Consider the following 22529-nt stretch of genomic DNA (forward strand, 5'->3'; position numbering starts at 1 on the left):
ATAACATAACATAACATAACATAACATAACATAACATAACATAACATAACATAAAAAAATAAAATAAAATAAAATAAAATAAAATAAAATAAAATAAATCTGTTGGACAACCTTATGACGTCAGTCTACTTCTGGACCATATTTTGATCTATGCATGTGTCCTTCCCTTATCCAATACCACACTAACCTCATTACTGTTTATCATTGTTGTTATACAATAAGTCTTAAAATTGGGTAGTGTGATTTCCTCCAACTTTATTATTCTTTTTCAGTATTACTTCAGCTATTCTAGTTCCTTTGTCTCTCTATATATAAATTTGAGAATTAGCTTATCTATTAAACGAACAAACAAAAAAAGCTGCCATTTTGGCCAGGCACAGTAGCTCACACCTGTAATCCCTGTACTTTGAAAGGCCAAGAAGGAAGAATTGCTTGAGCCCAGGAGTTCAAGACCAGCCTGGACAACATGGCAAGAACCCACCTCTACAAAAATAAAAAATTAACAGGGTGTGGTGGTCCCTCTCCAATTATGGGGGTCTGAGCAGCTGCCAGCCAGGGGCTTCCAGAAGTTACAAGACCTTGGCTCAAGTCCTCATTCTGGTATTAAACATTGTGCTACTTTGTGCCAAACCCTTCTCCTCTCTGGATCTCAGTTACTACTTCATAAAATGGAATAGAAAATATGACTGGCCTAATTTTCTGTTTATTTTTCTGTGAATTCTATCCATTGAGCTTCTTGGGAGGCTGAGGTGGGAGGGTCACTTAAGCCCAGGAAGTTGAGGCTAGATTATGCCGCTGCACTCCAGCCTGGGTGACAGAGCAACGCCCTGTCTCAAAAAAAAGGGCGGGTTGCAATTTTTATGTTTACTATGTTAAGTTTTGCAATTCATGAACATAGTGTATCTCTCCATTTTAGGTCTTCTTTGATTTCCTTCATCAGCATTTTGTAGTTTTTTTGTTTGGTTGGTTATTTTTAGAGACAGGGGTCTCCGTCTGTTGCCCAGGTTGGAGTACAGTGACATGATCATAGCTTACAAGTGAGCCTCGAACTCTTGGGCTCAAGGGATCCTCCCACCTCAGCCACATGCCATCATGCCTGGCTAAGCATTTTGTAGCTTTCTCTTTTTTTGAGACAGAGTCTTGCTGTGTCACCCAGACTGGAGTGCAGTGGTATGATCTTGGCTCACTGCAGCCTCCGCCTCCTGGGCTTAAGCGACCCTCCCATCTCAGCCTTCCAGTAGCTGGGACTACAGGCACACACCACCATGACCTGCTTTTTTTTTTTTTTTTTTTTTTTTGTAGAGACAGGAGTCTCGTCATGTTGCCCAGAATGGTCTCAAACTCCTGGGCTCAAGTGATCCTCCAGTCTTGGCCTCCCAAAGTGCTGGGATATTATAGTTTTTAACATACAGACCCTGCACATGTTTTGTTAAATTTTATCTAAGTATTTCATTTATTTTGGAGTAACTGTAAATGGTATTATTGTGTTTTTAGTTTGGGTTTCTAATTTTTTGTTAGTAGTATATATAAATACAACTGATGCTTGGTTTTGACTTTACTGTAACCTTGCTAAACACATTTAGTTCTTTTTTTTTTTTTTTTGATATGGAGTCTCGCTCTGTTGCCCAGGCTGGAGTGCAGTGGCACAATCTCCGCTTATGGCAAGCTCCGCCTCCGAGGTTCATGCCGTTCTCCTGCCTCAGCCTCCCGAGTAGCTGGGATTACAGGCAGCCGCCACCATGCCCGAATAATTTTGTTGTATTTTTAGTAGATATGGGGTTTCACCATGTTAGCCAGGATGGTCTTGATCTACTGACCTCATGATCTGCCCACCTCAGCCTCCCAAAGTGCTGGGATTACAGGCGTGAGCCACTGTGCCCGGCCCAAACACACCTAGTTCTAACAGGTTATTTTGTGCATGTTTTATAGACACCTTGGGATTCTTTGTTATTTAAACTTTCATTTTAAGGCATTCCAACTGGTACAGGGATTTACTTCAACCTTCTCTTCAATACAAGAATCCCTTTAGCTGAATCCCATATTTAGCCTTTTCCTGATTACCTTCCATGGATAGAGGTGTTTTTTTTAAAAAACAAGACAAAACAAACCCAAGGATTATAAATTTGTGAGTGAAATACGGCCAAGAGTGATGGAGTTGCTCTCTGCAGTATTTCAGGTATACTCTAAATAAGTTCTACCTTTATTGACTCAACATCCATCTCCCTGTGGCTTTCCCCACTGATTTCAGCTCTGTTCTCTCGATCCTCATAAAAATGTCTGATCCTCTTGTCCCAGAACAACCTGGCAGAGATCTGAGGCCCTAGGCTGTGAGCCCGGAGTCTCCTCTGTTCTAGGCCAACTATCCCCAGCTCTTTACCTAATCCTCACATGACCTGGTTCCCAGATCTGAAGTAGTCACCTGCCTCTGATCACCTGATTGGTCAAAGTCCATCTCAAATTATGGGGCTCTGAGCAGCTGGCCAGCCAGGGCTCTGGGGAATCCCCCGGGCTTCCAGGAGTTACAAGACCTTGGCTCAAGTCCTCATTCTGGTATTAAATCATTGTGCTACTTTGTGCCAAACCCTTCACCTCTCTGGATCTGTTACTACTTCATAAAATAGTGTAGAAAATACAACTGGCCTAATTTTTCTACTTCTTTCTCTTTGAACTCCAAGTTCTGAAGGATTCTGTCTACATAATAGACTGCAATTATTAAGTACTAATTTTTTCCATTCTGTATTAATCAAAGAGCTCTGATCAGCAGGAGAGCACCTATGTTAATTACCCCCTGGAACTGATATAATTCTAGCTCAAAGAGAAGAAACTTGGTCCCAATAAAACCTTTGCAATGTTGTAGCCAGGTGCAGTGGTGCGCACCTGCAATCCCAGCTACTCGGGAGGCTGAGGCAGAAGAATTGCTTGAACCTGGGAGCCAGAGGTTGCAGTAAGCCAAGATGGCGCCATTGCACTCCAGCCTGGGCAAGAGGGCAAGACTCCGTCTCCAAAAAAAAAAAAAAAAATTGTTTGGCCAGGCACGGTGGCTCCCACCTGTAAATCCCAGCACTTTGGGAGGCCAAGGCAGGTGGATCATGAGGTTAGGAGTTCAAGACCAGCCTCTGGCCAAGATGGTGAAACCCCATCTCTACTAAAAATACAAATATTAGCCGGGCGTGGTGGCAGGTGCCTTTAATCCCATCTTCCTGGGAGGTGGAGGTTGCAGTGAGCCAAGATCGCGCCACTGCACTTCAGCCTGGGCGACAGAGCGAGACTCTGTCTAAAAATAAAACAAAAAAAAAAACCTTTGCCATATTGGAGATTGCTCAAGAATCCCCACTGCTATGTTTGGGGACCCTCAGGAAACTGAAAACCAAAGTTGGGAACCTACAGAATAGACAATAAAAAGTTATTTCTGAGATGTGATGGCTGCTGAGTTCTATCCTACTGAAAGTTAAAATAGATCATCACTCCTTTGCTTCCAGACCTTCTACTCTGTTAATGTGACCTGAGGTTCCACTCGCTTTTTTTTTTTTTTTTTTTTAGCAATTACATCACATTTTTGGCTTATGCGGGAAGCTGTTAAACAAACAAACAAACAAAAAAACGGTTAGGCCAGGTGTGGTGGCTCACACCTGTAATTCCAGCACTTTGGGAGGCTGAGACAGGTGGATCACCTGGGGTCAGCAGTTCGAGACCAGCCTGGCTAACACGGTGAAACCCCGTTTCTATTAAAAATACAAAAATTAGCCAGGTGTGGTGGCAGGTGCCTGTAGTCCCAGCTACATGAGAGGCTGAGGCAGGAGAATTGCTTGAATCCGGGAGGTGAAGGTTGCAGTGAGCCAAGATCACACCACTGTACTCCAGCCTAGGTAACAGAGGGAGATTCCATCTCAAAAAAAAAAAAAAAAAAAAAAGGTTTTTTTAAAAAAGAAAATGGTATGTTTGAGATTACTAACATGTAAAAATTGAAGCACCTAATAATAATTAAAATGAGAACTACTAATTGGTAAAAAGCCTGCTATGTGTTTGAGACTAATTAAATACCAGTAAGCACCATTTCTAGTTTTTGCAACAACTTCCTTAGTAGGAATGATGGTACACATTTTAGAGTAAATTGAGGTCAAGAGAAAAATGACTTGCTTAAGGCCACACACTGAGAGCAGCAAGGCCAAGATTAGAGCCAGGTTTTCTGGCATCTCTGCTCAGCGCTGTGCCTTCTCTCCTTTCTCCAAGGACCTCTGTGGCCAGTCCCCCGTTACCTGGGGTTCTCAACCCTGAACATGGGCCTCGCCTGTGATGACCAGCTTGGAAAGGAGTTCTCAGGTTCTCCCCGTTTGAAGATGAGTCAAAACAAACTCATCACTGACTGAGGCACGTTTGGTTCCTTGGTGTTACCTCTCAAGTATGGTTAATTAAAAAGCAGTGGGCTCTGGGGTGACATGACTGAGCCTTCTGTGGAAGGTGGGAGGGGCTGATGAAAGTCATTCTGCAGTATAGGGACAGCTGCTGCAGGGAAAGGTCTCTGGCTGGGAGGCAATGGCTTGGCCACCAATTGGCTGGGTGACCTTAGGCACATAACAGCCTCTCTCTGGGCCTCAGCTGCCCCATCTATACAGTGAGAGCATCAGACTTTATTTTTAGGAGCCTTTGAGTTCTAGTTGATGAGAATGGCTGACTAATGACCTCTTCACCAACACCTTTCAGAAGAACATAAGAATTGTACTCTTTAATTTTCTGCCCAGTGTTTTAGTATCTTATTAAATGTACCTAGATATCACCTCTACACTAACCTCACTGACTTCATCTGCAAAATGGGAGTTGATAATACAGGCAGAGTAGTTGAGCAGGTTGAAGGGGATGATGTGTTTGAAGTCCTTAGCACAGTGCCCAGCTCTACAGTAGGAACTCAGTCACTTTTCTGATCTAGCCAGTTCCTCACAAAGTACCAGAATAAGAAAGTTATGGTCTTCATGGCCATCCCAAGTTTGGGGATGGGATGCGTGTGGGGGTGATGGGACAGAGTACAGAATACCTGGGCAGGGAAAGAAGCCTGTTTCAGAAACTGCTTTTCCATTTACACTCTGCTCTTGCCAAGGCACTCCCCACCCCACCCCTGCCTCCATACTCAGAGATAAGGACGCCAAGGGACAGTGCAGTGATCATAGGCTTTAGAGTCTGGGAGATCTGGGTTGACATTGCCGTGACACATGCTCACTGGCTGTGGACTTAGTTCATCTCCCTTGGCTGAGCCTTGGTTTCCTCTGCTATAAAATGGGGGTAAAGGCCTCTCTCCATGTCCTATTGAAGTGCAAGAGAGCAAACAGAAATGAAAGTCTGTCAACAGTAAAGCTCTGATGAATGTAAGATAGTGGGCCTATAACCGTCTCAGATGCAGAAGGAGGCTCCTGGGTTGATGCTCTGGGTGCAGAGGGAAGGAGAGGACAACACTTAATGAAGAAGAAGGGGAGGAACTAAGAGCTGAGTTTGAGCAAAAGGCAGAGAGAACCTAAAGCTGTTATTTAGTAAAAGGTCAGGCAATGCACTTTTCTTCTTAAAAATAAGAAGCAAAAAGCAAGAGGACGTGCTGTCTCAAATCCTCGTGACTGAATAATCCAGCTGGTGGCTGAGCAGTGGAAAGCAGGAGGATGGTTTCCACTCACAGGGCCGAGGGATGAACTGTACTCCCCTTGAGCCAGAAAAGTAGGACCTAGGGGATGGGTAGGGTGGGGTGAGCCTAGGAGCATAGAGCACAAGCCAGAACATCCCACAGTCCTGCTCTAGGAGGATGGAAAGAGCAGGACTTTGGAGGCAGAAAGACATGTTTGATTTCCAGCTCCACAATCACAAGTTATGTATGACCCCTTGTGCAAATTATCTAAGCTCTCTGAGACCTGATTTTTGCATCTGTAAAATGGGTTATAATGAGACCTACCTCACTGGGATAGCTGGAAAGATTAGAGGAGATGGTGCGTGTGAAATTTCAAACAGTATCTGGCACATTGTAGGGATGCCCTTTTCACAGCAACAGGGATAAGGAGAGGAAGGAGGGTGAAGGGGAGAATTGGCTCTGTCACTCATTCGGTGACTTTGGATCTCAGTTTCCTCATCTGTAAAATGAAAGTAATAACATGATCTATACCCTACCCAGTTACCATAAAGAGCAAATAATATGGTACATTTAGAGCTAGTTCATTCCTTTTACCTATGGTATCAATATTTCATTATTCTATTATACCACAGTTTATAATCCATTCCTCTACCTATGGACATTTAGTTTCCAATGTGACATGTTCTCAAGATGTCTGTACTCTTCTAATGCAACTATTTCTTTAAGGCAGCTAATTAGAAGTAGAATTACTGAGTAACAGGGTATATATATAAAACTAACAATTCTATAATATTGATAATAACATATTGATAATTATATATAATGAAATATATTATATAATTATATATAAATATATAATATATAATTATATGTGATATATCTATTATTAGATATATTATTTAAATAGATAGTACCAAAATTCTCTATAAAGTGGTTGTACCAATGTATACTCTTACCAGTAGTATATGAGAGTATCTCCTTCCCCCACCCCAACCTTCCAAACTTCTCACTTTTAATATGATACATTTTTGGGCTTTTGCCAATGTAATTTTATTTTTTTTTTTAATAAAGATGTTTCTTTTTTTTTTTGAGACAGGGTCTTGATCTGTCGCCCAGGCTGGAGTGCAGTGGCCGATCTTGGCTCACTGCAACCTCCACCTTCTGGGCTCAAGCAATCCTTCCACTTCAGTTCCCCAAGTAGCTGGATCTACAGGTGTGCGCCACTACGCATGGCTAATTTTTGTATTTTTTGTAGAGACGGGTTTCACCATGTTGGCTAGGCTGGTCTCGAACTCCTGACCTAAAGTGATCTGCCTTCCTCCACCTCCCTAAGTGCTGAGATTATAGGTGTGAGTCACAGTGCCTGGCCGGGATATATCATTTTTGAATTGCATTCCCCTGATTATTAGTAATGTTGAGCATCTTTTCATGTGCATTGGGCATTTGTATTTCTTTTTTAACGAATTAAATTTTTCTCATCTTTTAAGGTGTACTTGTATCAATCCTGCCTTGTTTTATATACAGTTGATTCTCATTATTCAAGGTAGTTATGTTCTATAAAGTCACAGCAAACACTAAATTAACAAATACTGAATTATTGCTCCTAGGAGAAATAAGAGGTTAGGTTCCTGTGAGTCTCTGGTCACATTTTTGTCAACTGATCAATATGTAACTTTGTTTTTCTATGTGTGTTTCTGTTTAAAGTGATCTTATTTAATATGTTATTGATTCACTAACATTGAACTCATGGCCAACAGCACTATAACCTAAAATTCATGTCTCTAAAACAAACAAAAACAGGCTGGGCACAGTGGCTCACACCTGTGAGTACTTTGGGAGGCCGAGGTGGGCAGATCACCTGAGTTCAGGAATTCAAGACCAGCCTGGCCAACATAGTGAAACTCTGTCTCTACTAAAAATACAATAAAAATTAGCTGGACATGGTTGTGGGTGCCTGTAGTCCCAGCTACTTGGGAGGTGGAGGCAGGAGAATTGCTTGAACTCGGGAGACAGAGGTTGCAGTGAGCTGAGATCACATCACTGTACTCCAGCCCGGGTGACAGATCAAGACTCCATCTCAAAAAATAAAAAAATAAAAAAATAAAAAAATAAAAAAAAAAAAAACAGTGAAACCACCAATTAAAAATAACAAAAATGCAAAAATCATGGCACTAAATAGACTGAGAAAAGGACACTTGCTTATACTATGAGAGCTGCAAAGAGAAGGCAGAGCATACCTTATTCAATATCACCTAAGATACATGTATAAATCAAATTTTTTGCTACTCTGTGCGTGCACACATTTACAAATGACCTCAGAATTGCCTTGAATATTGATGTTGACATTACAAGTAAATTTTAGCAAGTAGGCAAATTTGCAAATACAGAATTGGAGAATAATGAGGACTAATTGTGTATGAGTGTGTGTGTGTGTGTGTGTGCGTGCATAGATATTTAATGTAATATAATATCTTCGCAGTCCATCACTTTTTTTTTAACTTCACATACAGTGTCATATTATTTGTACTTGACGTAGGGACATTTGCCAATCTTTTCCTTTATTTTTTATAAAATTATACATTTTATACAAATTCCTATATTTTAATTAGTCTGTTTCTGGACTCTTTCTAGTCTAGGTTTTTCAACTTTAGTACTCCATTCTCTACTCTAGAGTTTCTCAACTGGTACTATTGACATTTTGGGCCAGATAATTCTTTGTTGCAAGGTACTGTCCTCTTTATTACAGGCCATTAAACAGCATCCCTGGCCTCTGCCAATAGATATCAATGGTATCCCTTCCCCGATTGTGACAACCAAAAATGTTTACAGACATTGCCAATTGTCCCGGGGGAGCAAATTTGTACTCAGTTTAAAACCACTGCATTGCCCAATTCTATTTGTCAATTTCTGTGCCAATATCACAAAACTTATATTTTTAAACAGAAATCCTATATTTTTAAAAATGTCCTGCTGCCTGATAGAGCAAATCCCTCCTCTTCTTTGTTTTCCAAAATTGTGTTGTTCACTCTTCCACCTGTATGCCTCTAGATTAACTTTAGAATTCATTTGACAAATTCCATGAAACATTTTAATTTATTTTTATATATAGGTTAATTTAGGAAGAACTGGCATTTCTATGATATTGAGCCTTTCTATCCACATACATGCCATATCTCCCATATAGTCAGGTTCTTTTATGTCTTTCATTAACCTTTCTAATTATTCTCTATAAAAGGTGAAACAAGCTGTGTGCAGTGGCTCACACCTGTAATCCCAGCACTTTGGGAGGCCAAGGTAGGTGGATTGCTTGAGGCCAGGAGTTCGAGACCAGCCTAAGCAGGATGGCGAAACCCCATCTCTACTAAAAATACAACAAATTAGCCAGGTGTGGTGCTGCACGCCTGTAGTTCTGCTATTCAGAAGGCTGAGGTGGGAGAATCACCTGAGTCCAGGAGTGCAAGGCTACAATGAGCCATGATCATGCCACTGCATTCCAGCCTGGGCGACTAGAGTGAGACCTTGTCTCAAACAACACAAAAAACGTTGAAGCCTCAACTGTCTCTGATCTTCACCAGGCTGGGTTTACATGCAGACATTTTTCTCTTCCCCTGCCACTGCCTCTCAGGACTTTCTCACTCCAAGGGGAGCCAGCTGAATCCTTCCACCCTCAAAAGTGACCCCTCCTGCTTTTCGCTGCTCAGACACAGCTGGGTTATTCAGTCATCAGGATCTGAGAAGGATTCTTGTGCTGTTGCTTGTTGTGTTTTTATTGTTAACTTGGAAAGTTCGTGTTTACAAATGATGGCATTCAGCCCTCTCTTTCTCTGAGAGTTGGCTACTACTACCTCCCCGATGCCTGCTGTCACCCTTCCTTCGTCATTTTTTTTTTTTTTTTTTTTTGAGAAGCAGTCTTGGTCTGTCACCCAGGCTGGAGTGCAGTGGTGTGATCTCGGCTCACTGCAACCTCTGCCTCCCAAGTTTGAGTGATTCTCCTGCCTTAGCCTCCTGAGTAGCTGGGATTACAGGTGCGCACCACCATGCCTGGCTAATTTTTGTATTTTTAGTAGAGACAGGGTTTCGCCATGTTGGTCAGGCTGGTCTTGAACTCCTGACTTTGTGATCCGCCCGCCTTGACCTCCCAAAGTACTGAGATTACAGGCGTGAGCCACCGCACCTGGCCCAGAGACTTGTATCTTTCACAATACCTTTCAGGAAGTTATCAAAATGTGTGCAAAAAAGGCTTGTGAAAAAGCAACACTTTTTTTCTTGACCCCTTAGAGGCTCTTGATAACCTATACTAATGAAGAAATGCATAGTCTGGAACATCAGATTATTTTAAAAAAACACATACACACAATAAAAGTGCTTGTATTTCATTTCTGATAAATTATGAGTTTGGAAGCAGCAAATTTTAACAATTAATTATATTTTGTTTGAGTCAATATTAAAATCAGTTTGCATTCCCCAAGGCTAAAATTAAAACATCATCTTAGGAAATCCACAACATGGATTAACCTTTGTGTGACAAATGGAGCGTTGTCTACATTAAATTATTTTGACAAACACTGTAAACATGAAGCGTCTGGGATGGAAATGTTTAGATTATGAATCTCCTGAAAAATGTGCTGCTGCTTCTGCATATTCCAGGAATAGTCATGAGGCAAATGTTCCAAACATCATTTCTACATTTCTCCCCACTGAAAAGGTGCTAGTTTACTGAATACCAAGGACATCACCTGGCAACTTCCTTACCTGCTGTCTGTAAGCTCAAGCCCAGGTCCAACTTTGTGTGGGGCTTAGAGCTGATGAACAGGTAGCAGAGCACACAGGCGGTAACAATGAAGGCGAGCAGGACCATTGCTGCTACAGACAGGCCCACGAGAGCGCCAATGCTGGGGAGAGAAGACCACATGGGAGCTGAGAGTCAGGAAGGGACTCGGGAGGCAGATGTTATAGAAGTGTTGTAGCTAGGCTAGAATGAGTCTGCTGGGAAGAAAATGTACAGAATAAAAATATTTTTAAAAAAATTTAGGTCAGGCACAGTGGCTCATGCCTGTAATCCCAGCACTTTGGGAGGCCGAGGCGGACGGATCACTTAGGGTCAGGAATTCAAGACCAGCCTGGCCAACATGGTCTAAATACTAAAAATACAAAAATTAGCCAGACGTGGTGGTGGCTCCTGTAATCTGTAATCTCAGCTACTTGGGAGGCTGAGGCACTAGAATCACTTGAACTCGGGAGGCGGAGGTTGCAGTGAGCCGAGATCGTGCCACTGCACTCCAGCCTGGGTGACAGAGCAAGACTCTGTCTCAAAAAAAAAAAAAAAAAAATTAGTGTTGTGTTGTAGGAATCAGCTTTGACTTTTGTTTTGTCCCTACTTATCTTAAACAAGCTTTCTATGCTTTAGCATGGGAAAGAAAGTGCACCAACTATACGCAAAGGACTCACCACCAAGGACTCATACCTGACCCCGCTCAGCAGCACCATCTCCTTACCTCCCTACTTTCCTCACCTGCTCCCATCCCAGGGAGCTGGAGATGGTCCTAGGGGACCCCCCATACTGCTGTTTCTTAAGAATCAAGACACATATAGTAGGCCTTAGTTAAAAGCCAGCTGTCCTTCCTTTAGGTAATTTCTTTTCTTTTTGTTTTAAGACAAGGTCTTTGCTCTGTTACCCAGATTGAACTGCAGTGTTGCCATCTCAGCTCATTGCATCCTCAACCTCCTGGGCTCAAGCAGTCCTCCCACCTCAGCCTCCCGAATGGCTGGGACCACAGGTGTGTACCACCACGCCCAGCTAATGCTTTTGTATTTTTTGAAGAGATGGGGTTTTGAAATGTTGCCCAGGCACTTGAGCTCAAGCAATCTACCCACTTTGGCCTCCCAAAGTGCTGGGATTACAGGCATGAGCCACCACACCTGGCACCTTGTCCTACCGCCCCCCAGTCCCCCGCCCTTTTTTTTTTTTTTTTTTAGAGACCAGGTTTTCTGCGTTGTCCAGGCTGATCTCAAACTTCTGGCCTCAAGCAATCCTCTCACCTCAACCTCCCAAAATGTTGGAATTACAGGCATGAGCCAACCGTGTCCAGCCAAGCCTCAGGTAACTTCTGACCGAACTTCCATGGTTCTGCTCACCACGTCAGTGTCAACTCCATGTCTCAAATACCTCTCCACTGCTGGTCCCTCACCCTCTAACCTCACTGCCTCTGCCCCAGATCAGGCCGTGGTCACCTGGTGTGAAGGAAGAAACAGCTTCCTTTTTTCCTCCCACAACACTCAACACAACACTTCTGACACCAGATGTATGGGTTCTGACACCAGATGTGGGTTTTCCCCCACACATCAAGCAAGTCTCCAGCAGACGCCAGCTGGGTGTCCTATAATTTGATTCAATTCTGGCATCACCTCTAGGCAAATAGTGTCAGCTCCCACAGGTTACGGCCTCACTCCCACAAGACTCCCTCCTGCCCTCCCATACCAATTCCAAGTAGTAGGTTGTCACCTATACTTCTGACTCCGCAGCTATAAATCAGTGTGCCCATGGCCACTTCCTTGGGTTTGATTAATTTGCTAGGGCAGCTCACTGAACTCAGAAAAACACTTACGTTTACCGGTTGATTAGGAAGAAGGATATTACAAAGGATGCAGATGAATGGCCAGATGGAACCGATACATAAGGCGAGGTATAGGGGAGGGGCGTGGAGCTTCCATGTGGTCTCCAATCACACAACCCTTCAGGGACCTCCAGGTGTTCAGCAATCCAGAAGTTCTCTAAACACTGTCTTTGGGATTTTATTGGTGATCAACTCAACCTCTGGGCCCTCTCCCCTCCCTGGAGGTTGGAGTGAGGTGGGGCTGTAAGTTTCAGTGCTCTAATCACATGGTTGGTTTCCCTGGCAACCAGCCCCCATCCTGAGGCTCTCCAGGAGCCCACCATGAGTCATCTCATTAGAACAAAAGATGCTCTTACCACCCAGGAAATTACAAGGAATTTAGGAGCTCTGTGTCAGGAACTGGGGGTTCAGAGATCAAATTTTAGAACGAATGATGCTCCTAGCATCTCTATCTACAAGGGCTTTAGGAGCTTCAACTCAGGAACCAGGGGCAGAGACCAAATATGTATTTTTTTCTTTTCTTTTCTTTTTTTTTTTTTTTTTTTGAGACGGAGTCTTGATTCTCCTGCCTCAGCCTCCCCAGTAGGCAGGATTACAGACCTCAAGTGATTCCCCCGCCTTCAACCTCCCAAAGTGCTGGAATTACAGGCGTGAGCGAGCCACCGTGTCTGGCCAAAACCATGTTTAATCAGCCTTATCCTCTCATTGTCTAGGCCCTGGCCTGTGGTAGGCAGTTGGTAAACACAGTTTGGTACCTACTATACACTCTTCCAATGAGAAGGCATAGGTGGCATCAGGCTTTGTCTTTGCCTACCCTTTCTTCTCTAGCTCTCCTGCCCATCTTCCTCCTTGAATCTGGCCCCAGACTCCTGCCCTTGCCACTTCTGCAGGATTTCACTCCCTGTTAGTTAATGGCTAATTTCACTCAACCAAAACACCTGAGAGCTTTGAAGAGCCTGCCTTCCCATCTAAATAGATTATTGGACTCTCTGCAATGGAACAGTATAGCATATATAGAGACCTTATTAATGATATAGATGTTTTCAGGCAGGGCACTGTGGCTCATACCTGTAATCCCAGCACTTTGGGAGAACGAGGCGGTGGATCACTTGAGCCCAGGAATTCAAGACCAGCCCAGGCAACATGGTGAAACCCCATCTACAAAAAATACAAAAATTAGCCTGTCATGGTGACCACACACCTGTAGTCTCAGCTACTCAGGAGGCTGAGGAGAGAGGGTAGCTGGAGCCCAGGAGGTGGAGGCTGCAGTGAGCCATGATGGTGCCACTGCACTCCAGCCTGGGTGACAGAGCAAGATGCAAGACTCTGTCTCAAAAAAACCAAAAATGTTTTCAGATCTTTTAGATTTTTATATATATATATATTTTTTGTTTTTTTTTTCTGCTGAGACGGAGTCTTGCGCTGTCGCCCAGGCTGGAGTGCAGTGGCACAATCTCAGCTCACTGCAAGCTCTGCCTCCCAGGTTCACGCCATTCTCCTGCCTCAGACTCCTGAGTAGCTGGGACTACAGGTGTCCCTCACCACACCCGGCTAATTTTTTGTATTTTTAGCAGAGACAAGGTTTCACTGTGTTAGCCAGGATGGTCTCGATTTCCTGACTTCGTGATCCACCTGCCTCGGCCTCCCAAAGTGCTGGGATTACAGGCGTAAGCCACCGCGCCTGGCCTAGATCTTAATATCTAAGATAAGGGATAAATTTTTATGAACTTATTGATAATATTCATTGAAAAGAGCAAGGCATACTACTAATTACATGGCATAACCCCATTTAACTAAATAAGTATACATAGATACTTAACTATACACATGTACACAATCAAGGCTGATGGAGATACACCAACTAACAGGCTGTCTCCGGGCAGTTCAGGATGTGGATGTCCTGTCTGGGGCCCCTTGGATCTTATCAGTGTGGAATACTCTGATATTCTGGTCCAAGTTTCCTTCTACTTTTTTTTTTTTTTTTCTGAGACAGGATCTCACTCTGTCACCCAGGCTGGAGTACAGTGGCACCATCATGGCTCACTGCAACCTCAACCTTCCGGGCTCAAGTGATCCTCCTGCCTCAGCCTGTCGAGTAGCTGGGACTACAGGCATGTGCCACCACACTGAGCTAATTTTGATATTTCTTTGTACAGACCGGGTTTCACCATGTTGCCCAAGGTTGTGTCCAACTCCTAGGCTCAAGCAATCTGCCCGCCTTGGCTATCCTGGCCAAAGTTTCTATTGCCAACAGCTGTTATCTCTTCATTTGAGGGGTTTCTTGGGCCCAGAACAGGCTCCATGGACATATTGGCAAGTCAATAGTGCAGGATAATCAATGCTGTCCTTACCCCACCAGCCCATGACCAATGACTGACAGAAATTGTTAACTAAATATCCAGCTTCCTGGCCATCAGGTGGGATAACCCTGAGGAGTACATTCTACACTGGCTGGTAGAGTTTAAGCTCCAGTTACCCCTGGTGTAATTTGCTTGGTAATACACCATTGTTGGCTTCTTCCCCTCTCTGTCTCACTTTCTCATCCTCTACCAGTGATTTTTGGGATCACTTTCCACGTAAACTACTTGCCATCAAATCCTCATCTCAGAGTCTTCTGGTGAATCCAAGCTTAGACACTGGATTACTCATGACTTCTTTCTCTTTTCGTTTCTCTTGTGCTTTTCACATTTTTTACATTGAGTATGTAGGGCTTTTCAGTTCTTTAGTTACTTTAATTGAACGTTGTTTTCTCATTTGAGATACACTTACTGTTCATAGGGCTGTTATCTGGGAGACTTGTGCTTCGCTTAGGACCCGTGTGTGGGCAACTCTGGGTACCTGGATGGAAAGGGGCCTCTAAGGGAGGCCCTTTGAAGAGTGAGGGGGAGAGTTTTGTTTGTCCCCGTCTACCATTCTTTCTCCAGCCTTCTTGTCCATCCTCTTCCGTGACTCTGGGGTGATATGTCCCAGATGGGAGGTCAGTCAGGGGGCAGACACTGTCTCTGCTGATCTGTCCTGGTGACAGAGGAACCAAACTCCAAGGACAGAGTTGGGAACAACAGGGTAGGCTCCAAAGAAGGAAAATCTGTGCTTAGCATGAGATGAACTTCAAATGATCAGAGTTGTCCCATGGTGAATGTACTGCCTCAAGCGGGGATGAGTCCCTGTCATGGGAGAAGCTTGTGCAGGACACATGAGTTACATCTTTCAATGAAGTTAGAGATTCCTACCCTGGGTAGGAAATTGGATTAGAGAGCCTCGGGCCTTCGAGGATTTCACTGTTCTGACTCTGAAAGATCAAAACCCACTATGACTCCTAAGAAAGAATTGGAGGGACAGCCTAACAACCAAGGGCTTTGGAGTCAGGTAGTTCTAAGTTCAAATCCTGGTTCTGCCACATTTAAGCTGAAAAATCACTTTACCACTCTGACCTTCATTTCCTTCATTTATAAACGTTTCTATCTCACCAGGTGGTGGGAAGGACGAAATGAGGTGCTGTAGACACGGTCTGACCACAAACTCTGCCTTCCGGCAAGGCTGCTGTCTTCTGGCTCACACCCTGGTGAAAAAACAGAACTAGTGATGGAGGAGGGTGTTTGGCAAGTGGACCAGACAGTGTGACAGCACCAACTGCTTCTGCACAGGGTGTCTTCACTTCCTGAGGCACAATTTTAAAGATAGCAATTCTCCTTGAGCACTGTCTCTCCCAGGAAACAGTGCTTACCTGGAGATTTTGACGTTTTTAAGGACTGGCTTTCATGAAAAGAGACAAATGGAATTTACAGCAAAACAAGGTCTCCACCCTGCAATATGCTCTGTTAGGAGCATGCCGGAAGAGTTATTTCAAGGTTCAGAGCACGTTGATGCCCTAGACATCCTGAGGACTTTCAGTTCCTCTCCTGCACTTTGCAATTGTCTGTGGTATTTATGAATCACATTCTGTCTGAGTCCAGGAAGAGTCACCCTAGAGCCTTTTAGCCACTTGGGGTCACAGAATGGGAACACACTGACATGGGATGCGACCTCAGAGATCAGCCCATCCAAACCCCAACAAGAGCATTGTCTGAGCCACTAAAGCATGCCATGTCAGAGTTTCCAGGGCAACGGAAGGGACCACAAGACACAAGAGCTGCAGAGGGAAGAGGCAGTGGAAGAGGGAAGGAGTCCTGGCTGGGTGCTGAATTACTCACCTCTGTGTCCTCAGGGGCCAACACAGTGCCCAGAAGACACTAGAGGGTCAGTGAGTATTTTTCAGATCATCTGAGTGGATCAGATTATAAGAGAGATTCAGACAGTAGTAGACAGGACAAGCCAGGGCTTGGGATGAGACAGGCCTGAATTTTCAATCCAGCTCTGCCACTGCCTCTCACTGGGACACTCCCAGATAGTAACTTAACCTCTCTCAAGTTTTCTCTTGCGTAAAATGAGGAGAAGTGCCAGGGTTGTGAATGCGTGAGAGCATCTAACCTTTGGAGAGTCTTAGGTAATGTTCTGTAAATCTCAGTCTGCTGCGATATTGCTAGGAGATCTTGGACAATTCACTTCCACACTGAATTTCGCTTCCCACACCTATGAACCAAGGAAAAGGAACTCTTTTATTGAGTACCTACTATATGCACTGGTCACTTTCATGTGCGTTATTTCTCTTAGTTCTTACAATTCCATCACAAATATCTCTATCACCATTTTAAAGTTGAGAGAAAATACCAGAAAGTTAAATAACTTTTCCAATCCACCTAGATAATAAGTGACAGGTTCTGACCAGCCCCAAAGCTCCACACTGTCTCTGTACTTAAAGGGAGGTCAGTACCGTCTTATTTCAACACCCAGCTCAATGCTAACTACACAGTGGGCCTTCAACAAAACTTCATTGTTTCACTTTAGGTGAATGCTGTGAAAGTGCCCTAGCGAGTATTACCACAGTGACAGAAATCTGATACAGAAAAATTATCACAGTGAGAGAAATCTGACATAGCTGACTCCATCTTGCCTCTAATTTTCCAGCTGTCTTTCTTAATTCCTGGGCACAGGCCAAGTTAACTGTAAGAGGAATTTAGTTTATAGTTTAACCCTAAACCAAAGATGATAACAGCCCCTTCCTAAAACTAACACCCTCCTTGCTCAGGGGCTGCAACTGCCTTTGTTAAACTAACAAATTAACCACAAGGTTAGAATTATGGCTCAGGAGTCATGTAGGTGGAGGTCACATGATTTGTAATCTCCTCAACTCCTCCTACAGGAGGAGTTGTAAAACCTAAAACTGGTGTTTGAGGTATCTTTCAGACCTTGCATTTTGATAGACCAGTTGGTGCCACCTGGACTAGTAACCCATACTAGAAACTGGCTCAACTGGTTTTGTGAGCCCCCCTACCCAGCAACTGACTCAGCGCAAGAAGGTAGCTTTGATCCCTCACAATTTTATCCTTAATCCAACCATTTGGCATTCCCTATTTCCTAGCCCTGTCTGCCACCAATGCTTGAAAAACCATAGTCTCTGAAATCTCTGGTGGGGTGGGGGGTGGGGAATGAGGGTGTGGATTTGAGAATTATGTCCTACTTTGCCACTTGGTTGGCCCTGTGATTATTAAACTCTTTCTTTGCTGCAAAACCTGTTGTTCTCAGTGCATTGGTTTTTCTGGGCAGCAAGCAAAATGAACTTGTCAAGTGATTACCGTTGTATCTCTAAATAAACTGTGAGTTCCTCAGGGGCAGGGAATAATTGATTTTTGTGTCTCCAATGCCTTGCAAAGTGCCTGGCACAAAGTAAAGGCTAGAATGAATGAATGAATGAATGTACAGATGAACAGAAAATACATTAATATAATTCCCTGGGTTATAGATAGCACAAATGTGTAGGATCTGATAACCTGGCCATCTGAAAATCATTTAGAATTGTGGTTCGAGCCGGGCGCGGTGGCTCAAGCCTGTAATCCCAGCACTTTGGGAGGCCGAGACGGGCGGATCACGAGGTCAGGATATCGAGACCATCCTGGCTAACACGGTGAAACCCCGTCTCTACTAAAAATACAAAAACTAGCCGGGCGGGCGCCTGTAGTCCCAGCTACTCCGGAGGCTGAGGCAGGAGAATGGCCTAAACCCGGGAGGCGGAGCTTGCAGTGAGCTGAGATCCGGCCACTGCACTCCAGTCCAGGTGACAGAGCGAGACTCCGCCTCAAAAAAAAAAAAAAAAAAAGAATTGTGGATCGAGTCACCTAGAAAAAGCAGTAATATTTGTAATTGTCATTGGCATATGTCAAGTTGATTTCATCTCTGTTATGTCATTTGACCCTCACCACTGCCTTAGTCAGAAATCAGGGCAATGACTGATCATACTGCTGCCCATTTGATAGATGAAAAGCCAGAGACTTGAGAAGTTTTGGTGGCATAGGATGCTGTCCTTTCCCACCCAGAGGGCAGCAGCCTCTGCTCATATACCTCCAGGGACAGGAAAATCGCTAACTACTGAGATGGCCCACTAGATTTTTGCTGATGCCTGTTTCCTAAAGTAGGCTGAGGATCAAGTTCCATTTTCCAGGTGAGGCCTTTGGAGACCCAGAGGGATTGAGACCTATTACCCTCTCAACCCAACACTTAGGTTCCAGCAATGCAACCCCTTCCCTGAACAAATAGGGAAACTGAGGTCCTATGGGTGGAGATTCAACACTTCGAATATGGTCTGAGCTAGCTTCTGCACTATGCCATTGTCTCGTGATGAACTTGCAGGCAGCTCTGCCTCCCGAGTCTTCTGCCTTTGCTTGAGGATGAGGTACATCCCCAGCACTCACCACAGGGCTTGGCACACACTAAATGCTCAGTAATGAGTGCCCGAAAGAATGACTAAATACAAAAGGGAACCAAGGGTTGACGCTGGGCTGAGGCTGGGGTTGGGGTGTAGCACCAGGCAAGGGTTAAGGCTGGAGGCTAAGGTTTGGATGTAGATCTAGATATTAATAATATTTGGAGTCAGGATGTGGGAGAAGAGCTGAGGTGGGATTGCAGGCAGGACAGAAGAGGAGGTTGGGGATGGTGATAGAATAAGGTCTAGGGTCAGTACTGGGGAGTGTGGAAAGTCAGGGATAAGGCTGGTGTTGACATTAGGAAGGGCACTTTGGTGGGATGATGATTGGGGTGGAGTTAGGGCTGCCTGTGAATGTTTGAAGATGGAAGTTGCTGTTAGGGGGAGGCTTGATATGTGATTTGGGATTGGGATGAGGGTGGTGATGGAATGAAGTATGGGGTGGGGATAGAGTGAGAATTGTTTTGGGTTAGAGGAGGGGGAGGTCTGAGCATGGCTCTGAATAATGGTTGGGGTCAGGATGAGGAAATCCAGCTGAGATGGGGTTTCAGGGGGTAGTAGGGTTGATGATGTGGGCATGAGGACGGTAAGGGCTGGAGATTGCTGCTGATGTTCAGGTGGGCACTCGGATGAGGGCTGAGGCTGGGGTGAGGAGCTGAGACTGGAGTGAGGATCGAGGTAGGGCGAGGGCCGGGGCCGGTACCTGAGCCACCACATGTAGCTGTGCTCGTAGGGGAAGAAGCTGTGCGGGTCGTCGCAGCAGTACTTGTGGTCGCGGAAGCCGCAGCAGAAGACAGCGGCCGCCTCGCCCCCCGGCCGCGGGCAGCTGAAGCCGCGCACCACCTCCTGCTCTGCGCTCACGTAGCTCGTGCAGGCGCCGCTCATTGCGTCCCGCGCCCGGCCCGCCGCCACCTCGGGCCACCAGACGGCCGGCGAGAGCCCGGCGGGGAAGCAAGGGACCGAGCGAGAGGGAGCTGAGCCTGAGAACGCAGAGACGGAGAGACTGAGGGGCCGAGAGAAGCCGACACAGAGACAGACAGCAGCGCGGGGCCCCGAGGACCGAGCGGCGGCCAGGTGCGCGGCCCGCGCGGAGGGGAGGCGCGGGCTGGGCGGGCGGCGGCGATGGGCGGTGGGAGTGACGGCGGCGGGAACGCGGCGGGAGCCGGAGCCGACGCGGGGAGCTGGGCCGAGAGCCGCGTGCTCGCCCGGCTCTGCCTGCGCTTCCCGCCCCCGCCCCACTGCGCTCCTACTGCCTGCACGAGGGCGCTGGGTGCGCAACTACAGCACCACGCGGCCAGAGTGGCGGGGCGGGAATTCGAGGCCAGGGCGCGGGCGCCTCACCTGCACCCAGCCGGCGCCGGGAGTCTTGGGGCATTCGGGGCTGGGGCAGACAGACAAGACACCAGCCGGCTACCACACGGCGCGGTCAGTGAGGAGAATGAACACAACCTCACCCAACTTCCGCAGCAACCCAGGGGCCCTGGGGATGTTCGCAGCCGTGTTATAGGTGAGAGCTGAGGGCCAGAGAGAAGCCATTTCCCGGAGTCCTTAGGCCCATGAGATTTTAACCAGGGGCGGCCTAGTAGGAAGTCCTTGCGCTTTCTGCAGCTTTCGTGGTGCCTCTTTTCCAGCGGGCTTTTAGATGTCCTCGTCTTCTGGAGTCCCTGCTAGTCTCTTTCGCTGAGAGCTAGCTCGTGCACGGACAATGTCCACACTCTTCTGTTCATACTGCCTGCCACTGGCCTGGGACAAGGGGCCGAATATGGGTGTGGACGGGCCCAGATGGTAACCTCCTTCCCCACACTGACCAGCAAAGCCAGCAGACCTGTCCATTTTGAAAAATTCCTTCCAGAGAACAAGGGCAGTATTTTCACTAGCATCAGTACCACAGTCTGAAGGGGCTGTCAGTGCCTTGGCTTCCCCCGTGTACCCTGTTGCCTTAGGCCACCTGGAAGGGCTTCATACAGCACCTTCAGTGCCTTAGCTCTACATTTTTCACAGCAGTGGGTAGGGTAGGAAATAGTTACTGTGATGCCTTGGGCACCCCCGATTCCTTCGCGCTTGCTTTGGACGTGTGGGGAACGGGCCATGGGTATCAGGAAATCTGGGCTCCAGCCCAGCTCTAACCCTTCCCTGCTGTTTCTCTCTGAGCTTCGGGTTCCTTGTCCTCACCCAGGCCAGCTCCTCAGATGCTGATTGTGCCGCTCCCCTGACCTGGGCCCTAGGGCCCCTGAGAGAGATCAGATCTGGGCCTGCTGTTGAGAAACACACAGTCTGATGGAGGAGTTAGACTGACTGACGATCACAGCACAGGGCGGTAAAAAGGGAAATGCAAGGACCTGAACACAGAGGGGCACCATCTGAGGAAGCAGGGGAGGGCTTTGAGGGAGGTAATGTCCTCAAGAGTCACTGTAAGGTCAAATATGAAGGCTGGAGGGAACTGTTATTGTCCTCCAGAACATTCCTCCCCTGAGCTGTGGGTCTGTACAGACTGGGAGCTGAAAAGGCTACACTAATGAGGGTGCACTTCAGCCTCTTTATTTATCAGATGGAGAATACAGGGGAGGAATGCTCTGGGAGGGAGAGGCTTCCTGGAGGCCTGGAGATCAGCTGGGAGGAAGAAAGCACTCTGCCCTGGCTTTTGGCAAAACTAGGAAGCCTCCAACAATTTCCAAAACCCTCTCCCAGCCAAGAATTAATTTGTTCCTCCCAACAGTTCTCTGGGGTGAGCCAAGCAGGGGTGAATGTGCCTGAAATAACAAGTCCAGTGCCACACAGCGATCAATGGCCCAGGCATGGCTGATACCCATGTCTGTCTCGCGTGTACCCCTTGGCAGTCTGATGAAGCCTGTGAACCCCTATTCAGAATAATGGTTTTTGTTTTTGTTTTTTGTTTTGAGATGGAGTCTCATTTTGTCACCCAGGCTGGAGTGCAGTGGCACAATCTCGGCTCACTGCAACCTCCGCCTCCAGGGTTCAAGTGATTCTCCTGCCTCAGCCTCCCAAGCAGCTAGGATTACAGGCACGCGTCACCATGCCTGGCTAATTTTTATATTTTCAGTAGAGACAGGGTTTCACCATGTTGCCCAGGCTGGTCTCAAACTCCTGACCTCAAGTGATCCGCCCACCTCAGCCTCCCAAAGTGCTGGGATTACAGGTGTGAGCCACCACACCAGGCCACAATAATGCTTTAAACTAGAAAAAAAAATTATTTAGGGTTACAAGGGATACTAATTATATTGAATCATGATTTAGTCCTAGTTTTTAAAAAGTGTCAATAAGATCTAGAGATGAGTCTATTAATTATTATAATTTTGAAGTGGTGAATGAAAATAAGTAGTATTTCAATATGTCTCCGCTGTAATACAATATGAAAATATCTGTGATTTCTATTGGTGACAAAGTCACAAGTACTACTAATACTATCGTGGGTTTTCTTGCCAATATGCATGATGAAAGAAAATACTGAATTTCAGTTGGAGGTAATGCATACCAAGGATGTGGTTTTTCCCAT

At 45.8% G+C, this 22529-nt stretch overlaps 1 protein-coding gene across 4 annotated transcripts in view; it reads right to left on the bottom strand.

Annotated features, from left to right (window-relative positions):
• SHISAL2A (shisa like 2A) overlaps positions 1–20222 on the bottom strand; it is a 35127-nt gene extending 14905 nt beyond the window's left edge. Inside the window, exons 1-5 of one of the 4 annotated variants that reach the window (XR_002725332.1) lie at positions 19719–19825; positions 16687–16788; positions 15687–15778; positions 14989–15075; positions 10465–10497 (exon numbers count right to left, since the gene is read on the bottom strand). Coding sequence is in view for 1 of the 4 variants with exons in the window: in XM_023187015.1 (XP_023042783.1) it covers positions 10358–10497; positions 19719–19900 (322 nt within the window). In the remaining 3 variants the exon portion in view is untranslated. Of the gene's footprint in view, positions 1–10357; positions 10498–14988; positions 15076–15686; positions 15779–16686; positions 16789–19718 lie in introns of those variants that run through there. The other 3 variants (XR_002725333.1, XR_002725329.2, XM_023187015.1) reach the window with 3 other exon arrangements.
• Positions 20223–22529: the final 2307 nt, after the last annotated feature.

Source organism: Piliocolobus tephrosceles, chromosome 1 (genome assembly GCF_002776525.5).
Source record: "Piliocolobus tephrosceles isolate RC106 chromosome 1, ASM277652v3, whole genome shotgun sequence".
NCBI lineage: Eukaryota > Metazoa > Chordata > Mammalia > Primates > Cercopithecidae > Piliocolobus > Piliocolobus tephrosceles.